Source organism: Carlito syrichta, unplaced genomic scaffold (assembly GCF_000164805.1).
Source record: "Carlito syrichta isolate Samal-C Ts95f unplaced genomic scaffold, Tarsius_syrichta-2.0.1 Scaffold303796, whole genome shotgun sequence".
Taxonomy (NCBI): Eukaryota; Metazoa; Chordata; class Mammalia; order Primates; family Tarsiidae; genus Carlito; species Carlito syrichta.
In genome coordinates, this window is record NW_007247892.1 from 553030 (window position 1) to 573894 (window position 20865).

Sequence of the window (20865 nt, forward strand, 5' to 3'; positions counted from 1 at the left end):
GAGGTGCCGGAGCTTCCCCGTCCCTGCATTGGTGGCCTTAGCACTTCCTGGTCTGTGCTTGTAGCTGTGGCCTGGGTGGGCACCCAGCAGCTCCTTCTCCACAATGGCTCCTCTCTATGTAATAAAATCCCCTCACTAATCCCCTGTTCCCCGTATGCCGGGCAGGAAAATGGGGGCAGAGAGCCCTCAGGAGGGATCAACCAGGGCACTACAGCCCCCCAGCCTCCACAGCCACCCGCCTTCCCAGCTGCTGCGACAGTCAAGTCCGGGTGGCTCATCTTACATGGCTGCACCTGGGATCCAGGCACCTCCTAGCCTCCCTTCCCTGCCCTCTCAAGGAAAGACAGACATGCCAGTCCCTTCCCCACATCTCAGGGAGAGAGACACGTCAGTCCCCAAGATGCTCCTTCCTTCATAGCCATGTTCTAGGGACAGCATGGCACACTCAGCAGCTCCTTTCTCCCCTCCCCAGCCCTCCCCTTTCCCCTCTCCTTCCTCCCCTCCCTCCTCCAGCACACCCTTATACGCTCCTCTCACTTCTCCCCGACACACCGTGTCCCCTCCACCCACACACACTTTCCCTAAGTCATCTGCTCCTCTTGAATGTGGACCCTGTGGCAGCCCTGCAGGGTATGCCGACAAGCATCCGGAGCAGACGGTCTAGAAGGGATGTACCCCATTCTTATGCAACTGAGTAGGAGAGGGTGGCATCCACCCAGAACCGGGTGTGCATGTCAGAGCCACGCGGCCTTCGTCCAGGTGGACCCGGCTTGGGGACACCCGATGACATACCTGTCACCTTGAATATTAGAACAACACCTACCCTGGTGCCCACGCCCTCCCTCCCCTACCCGCTTTGAGGCCTCATGGCAGGCGGGTGCCTCGCTTGGAAATAGGTTGCTTATCCCTTGCAGTGCAAGTGGGGTTCGGTAAAAAAATATTCACAATAGAGCCCATTTCTCAGAGAAGTTGGGATTGTGCACAGGGATGTACTCATGTTTCTATTCTCTGTGACCAGAAAACAGACCCAAGTGGGTTAAGAACAGAGAGTCGATATGCCCAGGGAGGCACGTGCAGCTGTGTGCTGAACTCTGTGCCCGTGGGAAGCCCCTAGCGGGCCCGGGTGCACACAGATGGCTGTCTCACCCCTGGCTTTAATGCACCAGCTTGGGTCGGGACCTGGCACTCTGTATTGCTCCCAACTTTCCATGCAGTGCTGGGGCCTGTTTGGGAAGCCTGTCACCTCCTGAGCCGGGATGAGGGGTGATCACGCATGGTTTCCGTGTTGAGACCGGAGGATCTGTGGCCACATTTGCCCCCGGGACATCCCAGCGGCACGCCCCAAACATGGATCGCTTGACAGGCTGAGATGGAGTTAACAGAAAACTGCTTCTATTCGTAGACACTTGGGCAAGAGGGCCAAGGAACTCGCCACAGGCCGAGCAAGCCCTGCCACTGATAGCTACGCGGCGGAAACAACTTTATTTCTCTCTCTGCACCTCAGTGTGCTCGAGAATAAACTGGGGAAATGGTGTTCTGCGAGTGTTGTGGAGGTGGACATGCTAATATAGAGGAAGCTATCCAGAAACTGCCTGGGGTCTGCATGCTCACCCATGAGTCCTTCCTCTTCAGCTCGGGAAGGTGCTGGGGGATTGTTTTGCTCAGATGTGACCCTGTTCTCCCATTTCTTCTCCAGAGCTCCTGCTGGCACACAACTCCTCCTTGGCGCACCCGCTGTCTTCTTCCTTACTTTCAGCTGCCTCCTCTCTGTCCTTCTTTGCGGTGGTGCCCATGGACTTGTCTTCCAGTCACCAATTCATGCTTTTTCTGTGTCTCATCTGCTGTGATACTCATTCACCGATTTCTTTTCACGAATGACATTTTAAAAACAATCTCTAGCAGTTCTATTGGCTTTCTCCAGATATTTCTGGCCATGTAGGAGAGCATCTCTCTGGTTGCAGTCTTTTATTTCTCTGAGCATTTTGTGGATAGGTTGCACCCGTGTCTGACTCTCCTAGGAGGGACGTTATACAGGGTGTCAATCTCTCCCTCTCTCTCTCTCTCTCTCTGTCTCTCTCTCTCTCTCTCGCTCCACGCCCTTTACTTGTAACCCCTGTTTTGGCGATCTTTCTGTGCTCGTGTCGATTAGCATCATCTGTGGTAGTCCTGAGTGTCCTGTGGTGGGAAGACCCTCCTTCCAAGTTGAAGGACTCACGGGTCCTCACTTGGTGGTGAGGCTCCTGCATCCTGGTGCCGATCGCTGGAGTGCACACTGGTACTTGTCCTCGGGCCAGGTCTACTTTGTCTGCCCTTCTTGTCACAGGCTTCTCCCTGCTCGGGTTTCAACCCACTTTTTGCTCTCTATTTCAAAGCGAACCCAGGGTTCTGAACACCCTCCTCTGCTCCTTAGCGAATGAGACTGAGACTGTCCTTAGTCACCAGACTCCAGGCCACCCTGAAAGCCACACCCCCTCTTCCTCCTGTCTCCTGGGCTGCCACCTTTGATCAGAGGCTGCCATTTCATGTGACTTGTGGTTTTGTGGCCACAGGTCAGCCGAGTCACGGTTTGACTGAAGTTCAGAGTTCAAAGGCAGCCACGGGCTAATGGCAGCATTGGCTCCTGGTGCTGACAGAGCCGCCCCAGAGTGGGAAGAAGCAGGAACTCTGCGAGCCGCATGGAGGGAAAGGTGGGGGCGTCTTGGATGATGAACTCTGAGGAAGGCGTGGTGTCGGGGTGGATGCCGACTGTGCTCTGGGCTGCCCCGGCTCTCCTTGTCAGGGCGTGTGCCCACGTGCGGCTACAGCGCAAGCAGTACCCAGAACATGCCTTTTCTTCTGTCTTTCATGGATCGTGAAACTGGCATCCTGGGCCTCTTACTGGTGTATACGCGGCTCAGGACACGAAATGCACACAGCTCAGGATGGGAGAACCCCATGGCTCAAGACACACATGTGGCTCAGAACGTGGTGTCCACATGACTCAGGCCACGACCCGCAACTCAGGACATGACATGCACACTGCTCAGGATGTGACGCCCACACAGCTCAGGACACACACACGGCTCAGGACACGCACATGGCTCAGGACATGACACACACATGGCTCGGGACATGCACACGGCTCCAGACAGGCCGTCCCTTGTTCAGGCGATCCCCTTGAGAAACCGAGGTTGGGCAGTGGCTCTTGCGGTGGACTGCCCACGTGGTCCTGCGCCGACCCTGTCTATCCATCTGTCCATCCCACCGGCCACGGTGATCACTTTCTCTGGGACACTGTGCACACGGCCACGCCCAGGTGCCACCTTCCCCTTCTGTCACCGGTGTCCCGCCAGCTACACTCCACTCTTCCCCAGAGAAAAATAGGGTCACATGAGGACAGCTGTGGGCTGGGTACGCAGCAGTCACAGGGCAGGGCTGTGGAGCCCTGGGAGGCTGCTTGGAGCCCTTGACCTCCCGAGGCGGGCTTTACTCCAGGCCCGGCAGCACCGCCAGCTTCCCTCTACCCCAGGAGAACATGGGCAGTGAAGGAGGACTCGGCCTTCCAGGACCGAGTAGGACAACACGCCCCCATCCACACCAGGCTGTCCCCCCTGCCCTGGGAGGCCAAGGACTATCAAGTCCATTGGTGTGGCTTCCCAGTCACCTTGAGCTCAAGCCCAGAGAGGCCAGGCTTTGCCACAGCAAAACACAAGTCTGTTCCTTACTTTTTCCATTCAGATCACCGGCAAAAAAATATATAAAAGTAGTCAAGGGCTTTGGTGGATGGCCTGGCTGCTGACCCGGAGGTAAAAGGTCACTGCAGACAGGCCAGCAGACCAGCCTCTGCTCTCGCCCTCTGGGCATCCTGTGGAGCCATAACCTGGGTGGGCACACCTACGCTACCCAGCACCGGGGCAGAGTTCTCAGGAACAGGACCCAGGAGGAGGGGCCGGGCGGCTTCCAAACTGGTTTTTCTCCTGTGTTTAGTTAAAAACAGCCCCGCCCAGGCCCTGCCTGCGGCCAGCAGATGCCCACGGTGAGAGTCAGCTCTGGGCTCCGCCATCTGTAGACGTGGCCTGTGGGTTTCCCTGTTCTGCCCTGTTTCCTGCCGGCCGTGAGCGGTGGGGGCTGCCCAGGCCCCGTGTTCATGCCCCGCCATCCCTGCCGTTGGAAGTGGCCCTGGCTGCTGAGGGAGCACAGGGAGAGTCACCCCTGGACTCATCCTCCCGAGTGCCTCGGGGAAGGGGAAGGGCGCCTCTGTAGAAGTCCCATGTCCAAAAGCCAAAAGCCAAAGGCCGGGTGCGCTGTTTCCTCCCAGCCAGCTCTCGCCTGCCACTGCTGCTTTAACTGTGAAACAGAAAACACAATAGCGGGCACAGCAGAATCAGTGTGGCTTAATGCATGGTTATCAACACGAGGGACTGTCAAGCCAAGGAAACAGGATGCTTCCGTACGGCAAGACCCTCCTCAGCCCTCTTGGTGCCTGTAGCCCACACAGGCCTGCTTCCTGGGCACTTGGGCGTGTCACCCCTCGCCTCTTGTTGGTTGATAGTTTTACCACCTAGGCGTGCATCCCTGCACAGAGCGGGTGGCTGTCACATGTGTGGGGACTTGGGGTGTGTGATCCTGGAGCATGTTTGTGCTCGTGGGACTTCCGTGCGGGTCAAGCTGCACCGGGCTACTCTTGTGGATGCCTGGTTCACCTGCCCTGTAGTCCGTGAACATTTAGGTCGTGGGCGGGTTTTGCAGGTGAACTCGCTGTCAGCAGCCCATAGACTTCCCAGGTGGGGGGCATGGCGCCTGTGGGTCCTGCCCTGAGAAGAGGGACTGCAGATTCCAGGGCGGGCATAGGCCCAGCCTCAGGAGATCATCCCAGGTTGCTTCCCCAAGTGGGCGCACCGGTGCACGGCCCTGTTCACAGCAGCACTTAGAGCTGTCCTCTTAGTCGTCGCCTTTCTAAAGAGTGTGGGGTGGCACGTCTGCTGTAGTCTTCATTTGTATCAGCCAGATTTCAACAAGGTCAATGGCACCATCTCCCTGGCCATCTGTGGCCCTTTATCTCAGGTTTAGCCATAAGAGGCAATCAAGTCACAGGGTGGGACAAAGTGTGACAGATTGGACATGGGTTCAGAGACCAGAGTTCAGATCCCAGATTAGCTCCGTGCCCCTGGTTCATAGCTGTGACCCTCTCTGTGCCAGAGAGCCTTCTGCTGTGCCCTGTAGTTGCCGTCTTCCCAAGGCTGGCCTCGTGGTCAGTTGGGTCACCTCCCAGTGCCTCATGTGTGTAGCTGCTTGCACCTCCCAGAGACCCTGTCCACTAGCCATGGACGTGACGTCTGTGAGACGAACCCAGCAGGCATAAACAACCACATGGTAAGAAGGCTACACTGGAGGGTAGACCTGGTTTGTTTTATCCTATGGTTTTTGGTTTTTGTTTCTTCTGGTTAGCAGTCATTCTGTGCTCAGTGAACATGAGTCAGTGAACTGCTGACTTCAGCTGGCCTGTGACCACTCACACTTTGGGGCACTGGTGACTCAGATGGTGTAGGAAGTCTCAGCTCCCCTGCCTGGAGAGGCCTTGGGGACCCCAGGTGCATGTCCTGTGCCCTCCCAGCTGCCCTGAGCGGGGTGCATTGAGGGTCTGCTGTGTGCAGCCAAGCACCACCTGAAAAGACATTTCTTTATAAAGTGCCAACTTCCATGCCACAGCTTGGCTTTCAAGTGTGAGATCATCTTTGGAGATGAGTCTTGGCAGCAGCAAAAAGGAAGTGCACGCGGCTTGTCCTGGCCTAAAGTCCATCTCAGCTCTTGTGGCCATGGGCTGGCCTCTTGTAGCCAGGAGGAGCATCAGAAATCCACCCCCCACCCACCCCATGCAGGGATGCCCAGGGATGTGGCCCAGCTGAGCTTGCCTGGGCATGGCGCTTCTGAGCACAGCATATCGGGAAATGGTGCACCTGGGCACGACGCATTTGGAGAGGCTTTCTGGGGCCCTTCGATTCCCCACTCTGGATCTCGCTCTTGGCAGGGGTGGGGCAGCTCAGAGGGGAGGATGGACCCTGGGTGCTGGTGTTAGGGGCTTTGCACCACTTTGTGCCTTTCAGCTCTCAGCCTCTGTCCAGACCTTGCCCTGCCCAGGTCCTTTGGCCCTCCCCCGTGGACCTCCCACCCACCCTTATGTGCTCCTGGGTTTGCTCATCGCATGTCATCAGGCTCCCGAAGCTCCAATCACCAATTGGACATGGGGCGGGGTGGCACTGACATCGTCCACACTGACAAGGACCCCGGAACCAGCCAGCCGGGTGGCACAGCCGCAGGACCCTAGATGACTCCTCAGTGGGGTCTGTTGTCTACTGAGGACACATCCAACAGTGTCCTCACTTGGGCGGTGCTCAGTCCCGCCCTGCCTCCCGCTTCCTGCCTGGGCAGAGTAGGAAAGGCAGAGACGACCCGGGGTTTGAAGCCTCCAGTCCCTCTGCCCCGGGCCTGACATCCATCCACACCCAGGCAGGTGAGGGAGCAGCCTGGCTGTGGGCCCAACCCAAACGCAGGCTCCGGCAAAGGAGGTCTGAGAGTCCAAGGGCTACAGGGATTTTCAGGGCAGGGGACATGCGCTGGCAGCCCTGAGCAGCCCTGGTGTCCCTGCACCAAGCGCCTGCCTTTCCCAATGGCTGCCAGGGAGTGGGGCCTCACCCACGGCCCATCCTCCCACCATCCTGAGCCGTGAGTTGTGCCCTCTGCCTGGATTGGGCAGAGCCTCAACCCCGAGCTGGACACTGCTGTGGGCTGCCACCCCAGAGGATGGGCTTGGGGCAACTGCTGACACTGCAGCCAGGGAGTATCGTCCGGGCTCCACTGGGGACCACAGGCCAGAGTGATGCAGGGATTGCAGACTAGGTTGGGGCAGGGACCGAAGCCCGGCCTGATGCGGAGACCCCAGGCCAGGGGGATGCAGGGACTGCAGGCTGGGATGACGCGGCACCCACGGACCAGGCTGAGGCAGCCGTGTCCTCTCTCACAGGATCAGGGCCAGGGACAACAACGGCTCATACGCGCTATGCCTGCTGCACGAGGGGAAGGTGCTGCACTACCGCATCGACCGCGACAAGACAGGCAAGCTCTCCATCCCCGAGGGCAAGAAGTTCGACACACTCTGGCAGGTATGCACCCCTCCCCTGTGGCAGTGCATGGCACCTGGGCCTTCCCATCCCATGAACTCGGACACGGGAAGAGCAGGCATGTCCATACCTGGAGCTTGCTAGGAACCCACACCAGGGCCCTCTGGCAGACTGTCATACTCAAGCCTAATCTGGGGCTTGATAGGGTGTATTTTCCAGATACCATGTTTCGGAAAGTACATCACATATGTCCACCATGCCTTCCATCTGACACCGGTTTCCCCCATAGCCCCTCCGTGCCCCCCGCCCCCAGGGTCCTGCTGCACTGTGCTAAGTGAGACCTGGTCATTTCTCCCCACCCTGTTTCATAGTCTCCGTGTCAGACCAGGGCTCTTCAGACCTGCGGACCACACAGGCCTCTCAGCTTGTTTCTGTACAGTCCGTGAAGACAGTGGCTTCTACACTGGTAAAGGGTTGTTTCCAATAGATGAAGAAGGGGCAGAGATGGTGAGAGGCCCACCGCGCCTGAGATGCCACTCTCTGGCCCTGGACAGGAGTTTGCTGACCCTGCCTGAGCGGGAACTCCTCAGCATGCGGAGTGAACAGTCAGTGGACAAAAGTGTCCAAGCACCCTGGGGTTGAGTCCAGAAGGCCCGACAGGCTTAGCCCCATCCCCCCACCCTGCCTCGTTCCCTGCCTCACCGCCCTACTCTCTTCTCTTCCAGCTGGTTGAGCATTATTCGTATAAACCCGACGGTCTCTTGCGAGTGCTTACGGTTCCCTGTCAAAAGATTGGCGCCCAGGGTGAGTTCCCGAGATGCGGGCATCTCCATTTCTGAGATGGGCCAACTTTAGATTTGGGCATTGCAGATTCAGGTCGAATGAGGCCGTATTACAACTTGATTAAAAATGATGTCAGATCACTTTAATTTTAAATATTAGGAATCAAAAAATAGCCAGTTGCTTTAGCTTTAAAAAAACGGATTTGTTTTCATTGCATGTAAGGGAAGTGAGTGAAAGAGGGTCAGAAGAGGTGTCCACGGAAGGGCAACCACCTCTCAAGTGACGTGTCACGATTCCGTGATCAATTGGCAGCAGGGGGGACATAGGCAGTGCACACTGATTGATAAAGCAGTGATCGATCAGCAGTGGGGCAGGGACTCGAGGAGTGCCCACTGATTGATAAAGCAGTGATTGGTTGGAGGAGACGCAGGGGGTGTTCACTGATTGATAAAGCAGTGATCAATCAGTCATGGGGGAGGGGACACAGGGGTTTCCACTGATTGATAAAGCAGTGACCAGTTGGCTGTGGGGGAGGGGACATAGGTGGTTCCCAGCGATTGATAAAGCCGTGATCTATCAGCTGTGGGGGAGGGAAAACAGAGGATTCCCACTGACTTAGAAAGTAGTGATCGATCAGCCATGGGGGAGGGAACACAGGGGGTTCCCACCGATTGATAAAGCAGTGATCAACCGGCCGTGGGGGAGGGGACATGGGTTTCCCACTGATTGGCAAAGCAGTGATCGACTGACTGGGGGAGGCCAGGCGGTGCCTGCTGATTGATAAAGCAGCGGCCATCCTTGCTCTTTCTGACCAGGACATGTGAATTTCGGAGGTCGTCCACAGCTCCCAAGTTCCCATCCTGCGGTAAGTGTCCCGGGGACACCCTGAAGGGGACGCGGCGTCTGTCACCACACATGGAGCACGCACTGAGCCATCAGGACTAGCGGACCCTGGCCCCGAGTGCCCTTCCAAGCAGCCCTGCGACAGGCCGGGGTGGCTGGGGAGCGTGAGGTAGACCAGCCTGTGCCATGTCAGTGCCCAGCTAGCCAGCTTGGAATGTGTTGGTGCCCTGACATGCTCCCCGCTCACGAAAAGTACACAGTGAGGCTGAGACCCAGGGCCCCGTCAGACGTGGCCCCCGCCGGGCTTGGGCCACGGGAGCACGTTGTGCAGGTGTTGGGACAGATGGATGCTCTGAGCAGCGGTTCGTCCCTGCTGTTTTCTTGGGGGCCCTGGGGTGGACTCGTGATGGCCTCTAAGGCGTCTGAAGTGTGCCCTCCGCCCCTCCCTTGCTACCTTCAGACCCTTGAAGTCAGAATCTGCAGAGAGCCAGCTCTGCGTCCTGTCTCCAGCAGGGGGAGCCGAGCCCATGTCTAGACGGGGCAGGCCGGCCCTGGGCCGCACTCGCTGTTGAACGGAGCGAACTTGACTTTGCTAAAATGCCAGTGAACTTGAGATCCACATCTAACATCCAGACCCTTCATGGCGTCTCTTTGCACAGCCCAAGACCTAGCAGCTTTCCTTTACAATCCTCCATAAGACAGGCCCATTTTCCTTTCAGGTGTTGGAGGGCTCAGGGCCAAGGACCCCCAAAAGAACCCCAAGCCCTCCACTTAGCCACGCCTCACCCCCTGGCCTCAAGTTAGCTATTTTGGAATAACTTTTGCCGACTGGCAACATATGTGCAGAAAAAATTGCAAAAGCCCTACAAAAGTATACAACTCAGTGAGTTTCCTCAAGCACCAGGGAGCTGGTGCCCACCCTGATATAACACAACTGAGCGCTCACACTGGGTTTCTTCAGGGGATTTGCCTCGAGCTGTGACTTTGTAATTCCAAATGGAGTGTGGACTCGCAAATGGAACAGCTCTCTTTGTTGCCCTCGGTGGAAAGTAGTTCCCAAACGTGTTTCTAGAGCCCTCTGCCTACATGGTGGGCTCTTCTAGGAGGCCACCCAGTGACTGAACATAGCTGCATAGCAGGTCTTTTGGGCGGGGCTGGGAGGGAGCTCACAGTGCAGTCACCGATGCCAGTTTAAGGCGCTTGTTGCGGCAGTGCCGTATTTGTTTTCTGAGACACTTACACTTCCTCTTTGCCATTGTGGTTTCCAGACTTGGTCCGCGGGTGGAATAATCTCAAGAATCAAATCCTACTCCTTCCCAAAGCCCGGCCACAGAAAGGTACTAAAGCATCCCTGCTTGCTGTCCCTGGCTCAGTGGTTGACCTGCACGCAGTCTGTGCCCGCCCGCCCGCCCCTCCCGTGTGTGTGTCCTCACCCCTGTGCCCTGCTTCCGGTCCTGCCGTGTGCGGCCTGGTCCATGCCCACGTTCCTGGGCAGCAGTGCCGACACCTTGCGTGTTTTTTCTGTGGGTCCTCAGTCCGCTGAAGATCCTTCTGTGTTGTGTGCTTTCTCTGCATGAGCCTAACATGAAAGGCATTTTGGTTGACGTGCTCAGTGCTAGCTAATTCTCATGTCGGGGAGTCTCTTTCCAGACAACTTACCTTTTGGTGGCCAGAGTCACTTATTGTAGGGTTCTAGTGACTGATTCCGTAGATGATACTGTGACGGAGGGAGTCTGTGGTCTTGTGAGGTGCAGGGCGTGGTGAGGTCCACAGGCGGCTTACAGTCCCACCACGGTGGCTGTGGTTGTTCAGCACAAAAGAGCACGGAAAGGAGAGTGGAAGCTGAGTACTAGGAAAAGCATTTTTCTTCTTGAGGCAGTAATGTTGCCATCTGATCGATTTCTTAATTTGCTCTATGATTAAATGTTGAGGGAAATAAGTCCCCTTTTACTGATTTTTACTTATAATAAATCACTCAGCCCCCCCCCAAATTCTCTTTATAGCATTTATTCATTGCTTTTTTTTCCCTTTCTTTCTTTTTTCTTTTTTTTTTTTTTGAGTCGGAGTCTCACTCTGTCACCCAGGCTGGAGGGTGGTGACATGTTCATGGCCACCACAGCCTTGACCTGTTGGGTTCAATTTCCTTTCTATTTTTATCCTTGGTAAGGTAAAGTGTATTCTTTTCTTAATAATTATTTTATTTTCATATCAATTGGTGCTTTTTTATACACAATTGTGCACAACTCACAAAGTGAGTGTCTAAAGTACTGTTAGAAATGGCAGAAATACAAAACACACGAGTCCTGAGATTTCACTTAGTAATAATTTTCCAGGTTGACAGGTTGATAGTCACACTTGAGCGGTTCTTAAACTTGTTGACCACAGAAAATAAAAGTGAGTTTAATGGACTTTTTGAGAGAGAAAAACGTGTGTGTTCTACATCTGAATGGATTAACTGTGTCTGTTTTTAATGTTATACCAGGCAAAACTCTCCACAGGTCACTCACAATGACTAAAGAAATACCTAGAAAATGATTTTCAGTTCCTCTTTAGGCTACAAGAAAACATGTTCAAAAAGTTGCAGAAAATGTCAGTAAATATGACCACATAAAATTAAAGAAAGATATGTGTGGATAAGAACAATAATGTCATCAAAAGAGAAATAAGAAACTGGGTATAAATAGTAGCCTTATGTAGGGGCGTGTGTGTGTATGGTTAATGGTTTTAATATATAAAGAGATTCTATAACTCAATAAGAAAAAATATCAACTGTGTACCAGGATAATGGGCAGGGCATGTCAGCAGGTAGCTTATAGTAAAGCAAATATAAATCGTCCTTAAACTTACTAATAAGAGAAAAGCAAGTTAAAACTATGGTCCCAACTGTGTCCATCCATGAACCCGAGTCAGATAAAAAGGCTTGATAGCACACTGTGTAGCAAAGTGTAATAAATAAGCACTTGCTTACTTTATTGGAGATGTGGCATGATACAATCTATAAGAAAGGCCATTTACAACATTGTCAAAATTAAAAGTACATATAGCTCAACTCTACAGTTTTATTTCTGAAGATTTATCATACAGATATTCTTGCATTTCTGCAAAATCCTGTATATACAAAGGTGTTTATTCCAACATTCTATAGTTGGCAAAGTCTGGTTATAATTGAAATGTCTATCAATGAGAAATAAACAAAGTCAGTTACAGTAAAATTGCTACTATGGGCAGAAACTGAGGTCTAGAATTGTTTTCCAAAATATAATTTTAAGACAAAGTTAAATATGTGCATATATATATAGAGAGAGAGTGAGAAAGATAGAGAGAGAGAGAGTGAGTACATGTGAGACTGTTGATATAGTATAGAATGTTCTGGAAGAAAAGATAAGATATTTTATATTCTAAGAAAATACTGGCTCCACTGGTTGACTTGGGAGTAGGAAAGAGGAATGTCAAGAAAGTCCACTTTTCATCATAAGTCTTGTTGTACCTTTTACAATTTGTACTTTTAAAAAAGAATTGAATATCAGAAAGTAATCTGGTTAATATTGTGAAAACACCTGCCTGGCCAAAAAAAGATTGTTGCCCGTACTTTGAAATATGCATTGAATTTGTATATATGCCAAAATATTAACAGGCGATTTTTAAAAGGGCAGGATTATATTATTAAGCTATGGATTAAAATATGTTAATTGCTTATTAGAAATATTTTAGGGGAACTAGTATGTATGTTTTCACAAAGAGATGGAAAACTTTCCATTATGTATTCAGTCATGAGGAAAGAATTGTGAGACTATGTCAAATACCTCATCGGTTTAGCCAACAACTTTCTTGAAATTGTTAATTTATAACATAAATAGTTGTTTTAATAACTCAGGTATGGCCGGGCTCGGTGGCTCAGCCTGTAATCTTATGCTTTGGAAAGCCGAGGTGAGTGAATTGCCTGAGCCCGCGGGTTCAAGACCCGCCTGGGCAATTTGGTGAGACCTTGGCTCTACAATAAATCAAAAAAATTAGCTGGGCATGGTAGCGTGCGCCTGTAGTTCCAGCTACTTGGAAGGCTGAGGCAGAAGGATCGCCGGAGCCCAGCAGGTCGAGGCTGCAGTGGCTGGGAGTGTGCCACTGCACTCCAGCCTGGGCAACAGAGTGAGATTCTAACAAAAATAAAAAATAACTTAGGTACAAAAACATGCATGTTAGGACTTGAATTGCCTGTAGCACCTAGATAACTAATGAAAAGTATGTTTCAGTTTGATGAATACTAGTAATCAGATCATTAAATTCCTCCTAGGAAAAACTAGAGGGCAGATGCATCTTAACCTTTTCTTTAGAAATTAGTAGCATATTTATACTTAAGAAAGTCAAGTGAATTTGACTAAAGCATACAAGTGCGGGTCGTCCCTAAATGAGCAATGCCCCTCCTGTTGTCAGTCCTGAATGTTTTCTTTGCTTCTTTGAGTGCATGGCCCTGCCCGTCTCTTAAGGCCACGCAGAATGGGATCAGAAGCGCCCCTGACAATCTACACAGCGTGCCCACTCCACGGTCAAAGTCTTGTTCTCTGAGGAGTGAGCTGAACTGTGTCCCAGAATTTCTCATTAAAACCCATTTGTCATGCTTCATCCCAACACATACATGAGTGAATGAAATACATTAAAGCTCACATTTAAATACACCATTTACTAGGGCTTGGCCGGGAGAGAGAAAAGAAAGGAAAGACATTCTCAAGTTGTCCCTGCAGGAGGTGGTGCCCAGGCAACAGGAGGAAACGTGTTTTCCTGTCATCACAAGGAGCGGCGGGGCGAGATGGGTCACAGAGGTGGGGCGAGTCGCCTCCCCTGTCCTGCGAGGGTCTGGCCTGTCCTGGGCAGGGCTCCGTGATCACCCCACCAGAGCCAGGGAGCCACCCTGGGTGATCACAGATGATATTCCTCACCTGCGGGCTCTTGGCACTACGACTAGCATGTGCGAGTTGTCAGCCACATCCCTGCTGCTGCCTGACTTGAAGGGTCTCAAGAATCCGGGCGCGGGAGTTAAGTTCTTGAGGACGTGTGCAGGACTCCGGATCAGAGACCCTTGGCTCAGCCTGTCCGTTCCGTAGGGGCAGTGACTTCCCCTCTTGTGTTCACTTCAAATCCCCAGTTTTTAAGCACAGGCTCTCGGAGCGTATTTGTCAAGCTCGCTTTGTTTGCAGTCAAGCCTGATCGACCAAAAAATCAGTGATCATAACCTATAACTAAGCTTTTTGCTGTTGTGGTGGAGTGATCTGTCAGTACCTGAATTCCTAAAACCGAGAGGGAAGCCACCCGTGGCTCTCGGAAGGCGGGAAGCTCGGGTCGCCAGTGCCATCTAGTGGTGCCCCGCAGGCTTGCTCTCCGAGACAGGCAAAAAAATGGAGAAATGGAAATCTCAACCTTTTGTTGACACCAGGTTGTTCACTGTGCAGAACAGGTGATGCTGCTGATTAGGGCAGAAGAGATGACCAGACGAAAGCAGAAGGAGTCATGACAAATGATGATAATGGGGGCTAGCAATGCGTCTTTCTTGAAAATTAACTTTTCACTAGCGTTTAAATAACAGTTAACACGTTTCCAGCATGGCGTGATGGCTTTGTGCTCACCCTTTCCAGGGTCCTCCAGTTCTCGTCCAGCAGTTGTCTCCGTTGCTGCTGTTCTACTAAATGGTGTGTTCACCAAGTGCTTTGGGAAGGATCTTGCGTTTCAGATCGTCTTGTGTCTTCCCCTTCATCCTAAAGCAACCGCTGCACTTTCTACCTGACTCAGTAGAAAGCCCTCCATTTCTCCCATGGAACGTTCTTCCAAGCGTGCTGCCCTCCTGTGTCCGCTCCCGCGAGTCACCAGAGAGGAACGGGCAGAGAGCCGTGCCCGGGAAGGAGGAAGCTGACGCGGATGTCCAAGGACACGTGGGCTTCTCTGTGGCTGGGCTGTGCGGGCTCTTGGTCCCAGGTTGGTCTATGCTGGACTGCATGGAGATGGCGCCCTGGGCCGCGTGGCTGGGTCTGGAGTCCAGCCTTCCAAGGGAGACCCCTGGTCTGTTTCCTTGCCCATAACCGAGGCTCGGGGTGAGCAGCGTGCCGCTTGCAGTGCTTGTGGCAGGGGTGGGCTCCTCTGAGTGCATCAGGGCTGGTTCCTACGGACTCAGGGCACCCTGGCAGCCTTTCAGGGCATTTTTGCAATCCCTCCTCTGTTTTAGCATTCGTCCCCATGGGATTCATGTGTCAGGGTGATACGCTTGGTGCACCGTAACAAGCCCCTGTGAAGTCCTGCTCTGAGAAAGCTCCAAGCAGGTGGGGCTGAAGTCCTGGAACAGCATCTCAAGCAGGCAGAGGGCTGGGGGTCTCTAGTCAGGAAGGGGCGGTAGTCTTTCTCCTTATCTGTGATGGCTGGTCCCGAGGTGTCTTGAGTTCCGCAGCTATTCAGGTTTTGTCTTTGCATCTCAGGAGTTTCCTGCCTGCAAGAAAAATGGAAGGAGTTGACATGATAGTGAATGTTAACTCTGACAGTGCCTTTTTGAAATCATTCTCACTTGGAGTTTGATTGTGGGGGGGAGCTGAGCCGGGGAGGATGAAGCACCATGGGCGTCACCTGGTTTCTGCTAGGACAGTTCTCCAGGGACAGAGGCACCATATTGTGAGTTGGGGGGGGCGACCACAGCACACCACAGTCCTGTAATCACATGCGCGTGTTGAGACAATTGCTGAAAAGATGTAGATTTGGAATTGTCCATACTCCTTTCTCCAGACTCAGGAGAGCTTCTTTTTAAGTTACGTTAGTTTACACTTCACATTTCCCAGTTTTTTCCCCTGCTCCTCCCACCCCCACTTTTCCCAGTTTTAAGAAGTGATTCATTCACTCTCTCATTCATTCATTCTTTCAACACATTTTTACTGCGCCCCAGCTGTGGCTGTGGCCTACGTCCCAGTTCATGAGTAAATGTCGGAGCCCTTGGGACATGCATTCTGTTTCCATTCTTGATGTATCTTGGCCACTTCTGCTCAACAACCCACTGAGAATGCTGGGCTTATCTGTGGGAAATGACATCCCTTTTTGACAAGTAAGATCCCATGTCCTCCAGCCTCTTGAGAGGGCTGAGCAGCACCTGTTTCTGATGCGCTCAACGAGGGTGAGAAAGACCAGGGCCAGGCGCTTAGACATGAAGCCTGGCATTGGCCATGGCACATGGCGACCACCTCGTCCTGCTTTGGTTGCTGGGCTTGTGATGTCAACAAGGCAGTCAAGGATGCGGTGTGTGCTGTGAGACACAATTCTGTGTCATGTGGCGCTTTGTTGTCTGTTTCTTTAAATTTCCCCAAATCTGGCACTGTCTCACATCTCTGTGGCCCGGTCAGGCAGTGAGAAGGTGAATGGAATGTGAAATTGCTCCTCAGCTCAAGTGGAAGAAGGGGGTGCCGTGTGGTTTCCCATAGACTAACTTCAACAGCAACGATCTGGTTTGAATTTGGCAGTCACGTTGGGTCAGGAACACTTGGGCAAAGGCTTTCACAGGGAAGTCCCTAGGAATACAGGGAGTGGATGTCCCTCTATCTCATGTTACAAATTGGTGTCGACCGGTCACTTCCAGGGACAGCAGTCAGGCCCCGGCAGCGAGGTGTCTCTTCAGACCTGCGTCCTCACCTGCCAAGGGCCCGAGGGAGGGGGCCTCTGGCCAGGACCTCCCTGGGTCCCCTACTGGGGCCGTTGTCATAACTCTCGTCTGCCGCTGTGGTCAGCCCTGGAGACCCGAGTCGCTGCTGTGCCCACACCCCAGTGTCCACCCAGAGGCGGCTGGGTCCCTCCGAGAGGTGGACACGGCTGGAGGCGGGGTTACACGTGGGCCTTGGAGGTAGGGGTGGGCAGGCAGCCACGGGGTCAGCTTTCCTCTCTGAGTAACTTCCATGTCCGTGCCGTCCAGAATCGAGGAGCGAGAGTTAAAGGGGAGAGGTGGATGAGGAGGGCGGATGGGGAAGGAGTCCCTGGCTGCCTAGCGGGTCCTCCATTCCTGGGGGCCTGACAGGCCTGTACCACGGTGGCCCCAGGCCACTCAGCCTCACACCCGAAGCTTGCATCCAGCCCTGTCTACCCCCGTGTCTTTCGTGCCCCCTCCTGTGTCTGTCCTACACACAGGTCCAAGTGCGCATCTTTGAAAATAAGTCGTGCAGATCCACAGTGTGGATCTGTGTGTCAGTGTGTGTGTGAAGTGCGTGTCAGTGAAGTGTGTGACCTGCTGTCCTTTGCCTCAGCCCACCGCCTCCCAGGGGAGCCGGCCGGAGAGTACCGTGTCCTTCAACCCCTATGAGCCAGAGGTGGCGTCCTGGGCTGCGGACAGAGGTGAGACTGGCCGTACCCATGTGCAGGACGAGGATGGGGCCCTTGTAAGTGTGTAGAGTTGGCTCTTGAGTCCACCTGCTGACTGTGATGGCCACACAGCCATGGTCAGCTGCAGCCACAGGGGTGTCTGGTGACTGGCGGCAGATGCCATGTGCCCACGAGCAGCAACAGGGCTGTGGGGGAAAGTGGGCTTCTCCTGCCCCCCTCAGTCGGTCCGCAGCCTTGGACACATCTAGGCTTCCCCTGAGAGCATCTCACCCCGTGGTGTGGGTGTTGCCCTGGGCTCCCATCCCCATGAAGGTCATGTCTTGGAAGGCTGAGTCCCCCGAGGGCTCAACCCGGGCCGTGTGTTTCCTGGCTTCCCCGTAGGCCCCCAGAGAGAAGCCCTGCCCATGGACACCGAGGTATACGAGAGTCCCTACGCAGACCCTGAGGAGATCAGGCCCAAGGAGGTGTACCTGGACCGTAAGCTGCTGACACTGGAAGACAAAGAACTGGGCTCTGGGAACTTCGGGACTGTGAAAAAGGGCTACTACCAAATGAAAAAGTAAGTCGCCACGCACCGCCGTGCAGTCCTGCCCACACGTGAGCCTGCGCTCTAGAAACTACTGAGAACACGTCCATCACGTGCGTTTAGTCCCAGACACAGAATGTCGCCACCTCCCTTTGAGTTAACATCATCATTTGTGTTCACTTCTGGTACTGTGCCTCCATGATGCAGACCACTGTGGGTGTAGTGGCTGAGTGCTTTTATTTAGACGTGGTGCACACACCTTATGGAAAACTGAGACATAGAAACAAGTAGAAACATCAGAAAATGAGGACATTTCTATAACCAAGCACCATGACCGTGAACAGGCCTTAGGGTATATATTTGTTAAAAAGCTCTATGTGCACACAACACACACACACACACACACACACACACACACACACACACACACACGTTGTGTTGATTAAAATGAAACATGTATTGAAAATAATATAGTGTTTGCACTTATCTTCTTTCTTTCTTTCTTTCTTTCTTTATTTTGAGTTGGAGTCTCACTCTGTCACCCAGACTGGAGTGCAGTGGCCGCTCCTGACCACTGCAGCCTCGACCTGCTGGGCTCCGGCAATCCTTCTGCCTCAGCCTTCCAAATAGCTGGAACTACAGCATGCGCTACCACGCCCGGCTGATTTTTTTTTGATTTATTGTAGAGATGAGGTCTCACCAAGTTGCCCAGGCGGGTCTCGAACCCACGGGCTCAGGCAATCCACTCACCTCAGCCTCCCAAACCACTGGGATTACAGGCTGAGCCACTAAGCCCGGCCTCTTCTTTAATTTTTATAGACGTGTCTCGCTTTTCTTACCCAGAAAATTAGGATCCCAGATATCATTAGTATAATTATTTATTGGCTTTATCCTGTGATTTAAAATAACAATACACATTCCAAAACGGTTAGAATGGCTAAATTTCTAAAATATTTCTGAACGTCACTTCGTCTTTGGAAGGCATCCCATGTAGTATGTAGTAAAAGTACTGATTTCTTTATTTTTTGAGTCAGTCTCACTCTGTCACCTAGGCTGGAGTGTAGTGGCACGCTCACAGCCACCCCAGCATCAATCTGCTGGGCTCAGGCAGTCATTCCATCTCAGTCTTCCAAGTAGCTGGAACTATAGGCGCATACTACCATGACTGGCTAATTTTTTTTGGGGGGGGATATATTGTAGAGACGAGGTCTCACCAAGTTGTCCAAGCTGGTCTCGAACCCCTGGGCTCAGACAATCCTCTCGCCTCGGCTTGCCAAAGTGCTAGTATTACAAGCTTGAGCCACTGCACCTGGCTTAAAAGGACTGTTTTCTAAACTCCTCTGAAACAAACAAACCCTCTCTTTGAACTGGTGTGATACTGATATGAACGCGATTGGGCTTAGTTGTTTCACACCATTTTAAATTTAAGGGATTTTTGTGAAAAAAAAAATTGTGAGTATGTAATTTATATGATTCAAAGGTTAAAAATAAAGACATATGCTTTCAAGGCCACCCATCCATTTATGTGTGTGTGTGTGTGACATGTCTGTGACACACACACACACACACACACACACACACACACACACACACACACACATATAAACATAAACACACAGTCCAAAGTGGCCATGATGCTTATTTTAAAATACAGTAAGTCCCTTACATATGAACCTTCAAGCTGTGAACTTTAAAAAATGTGAGCAAGCGTTTGCATGTCCAATCATGTAAGTTAGTTCACCTGTCTGACGTACAGTGTCACACACGTGCATCCTCTACAAGTGGTTGTGCTCTGTGTACTTTGCTGTACAGTACTGTATGGAGTATACTATGCAGTATCTGTATTCTGAGCCCAGGATGTCCAGAGCAAGTATAAAAGTGCAGTGATGTGGCTGGTCCTGGACAACTGACTGTGTTAGCTGAGAACCCGGGCTAACTTTGTTGAACTTATGAGCAAATTGGACTTACAAACGTACTCTCGGAACAGAACTCATTTTCATGTAGGGAACTTACTGTATGTGTGCATATTTTACAGTTATTTTGTAAAATACAGACAATTTTTGCTGTGTTAGGGCATACATTTTCTCAGTTGGAAAGTCTGTGATATATGGTTCTGTGCTTAAGAGTGGGAATGAACGCAGACATTGGGACACATCATCTCAACTGGAAGGCTTGGGTGAGGAGAGACTTCTGGGCCAACTTAGGGCAGTTGATGTCTTCACAAACGAAGTCTTTCAGGCAACACGCACAGCCGCTCCTCCATCACGTTGGTCTGTCTGAACACCTTTCAGGTTTGCCTCGGCGGAGTTGTTTAGCTTTTGAGTGTATTTAAAATGTACTAAATGTAAATGCATGCTTGTATATTTCGCACCCAGAAATTCGCTTTCAACTTACGTTAAAGGGCTTTTATATTCACATCCATTGCACATAGTCTGAGATGGTAAACCGCAAGGTGTTACAGGAATTCATGTATGTCCTAGTTGGTAAGGGTTATTTGAAAATCAAATATTCTACAATTTAAGGTTTTTACGTGGTGAGGGCATTCTTCTGCACTGTCTCCCACCATTCTAGTTTTTCTTCAATTCAAGAAAAATTTTTGAGACAGGTTCTTTCTCTGTCACTCAGGCTTGGAGGGCAGAGGAATAGTCATAGCTCAGGCGATCTTTCTGTCTGGGACGACAGGCACACGCCACGGTGCCCGACTAATGTTCCTTTTTGTAGAGACGAGGTCTTCTATGTTGCCTGAGCTGGTCTCGAACTCCTGGGCTCAAGCAATCCTCCTCCCTCAGCCTCCCAAATTGCTGGGACTGCAGGCGTGAGCCATCGCACCCAGCCCCCGGTGTTTTTTTTTGCGTCCTGAGTGTTGGGCTCATTGTTGACGAGGCGGGAGAACACGGCTAGAAGCCGGTCCTCGAGCACAGGCTGCCGAAGACGCGCTTCCACCCTGCAGAGAAGCCACCGTGAGCCCGTCTGTGCCCAGAGACGCTTGTCTCGACGAGCTCGTTGGGAAAGTCCCCGTGTGCCGGCGTCTCTTGCAGAGTCGTGAAGACGGTGGCTGTGAAGATCCTGAAGAACGAGGCCAACGACCCCGGCCTGAAGGACGAGCTCCTGGCCGAGGCCAACGTCATGCAGCAGCTGGACAACCCCTACATCGTGCGCATGATCGGCATCTGCGAGGCCGAGTCCTGGATGCTGGTCATGGAGATGGCCGAGCTGGGGCCACTCAACAAGTACCTGCAGCAGAACAGGTGTCTGTCCTGTCCGCCCCTTCTCCTCCCCCTCCTC

The 20865-nt window shown here is 52.3% G+C and overlaps 1 protein-coding gene across 2 annotated transcripts in view; it reads left to right on the forward strand.

Moving 5' to 3' along the window:
- SYK (spleen associated tyrosine kinase) overlaps window positions 1–20865 on the forward strand; it is a 40589-nt gene that overhangs the window by 8011 nt on the left and 11713 nt on the right. Inside the window, exons 3-9 of one of the 2 annotated variants that reach the window (XM_008059197.1) lie at window positions 7001–7139; window positions 7823–7901; window positions 8696–8745; window positions 9992–10060; window positions 16979–17066; window positions 17436–17613; window positions 20619–20828. In XM_008059197.1, the coding sequence (XP_008057388.1) occupies window positions 7001–7139; window positions 7823–7901; window positions 8696–8745; window positions 9992–10060; window positions 16979–17066; window positions 17436–17613; window positions 20619–20828 (813 nt within the window). The remainder of the gene's footprint in view (window positions 1–7000; window positions 7140–7822; window positions 7902–8695; window positions 8746–9991; window positions 10061–16978; window positions 17067–17435; window positions 17614–20618; window positions 20829–20865) is intronic. The other variant, XM_008059198.1, reaches the window with a different exon arrangement.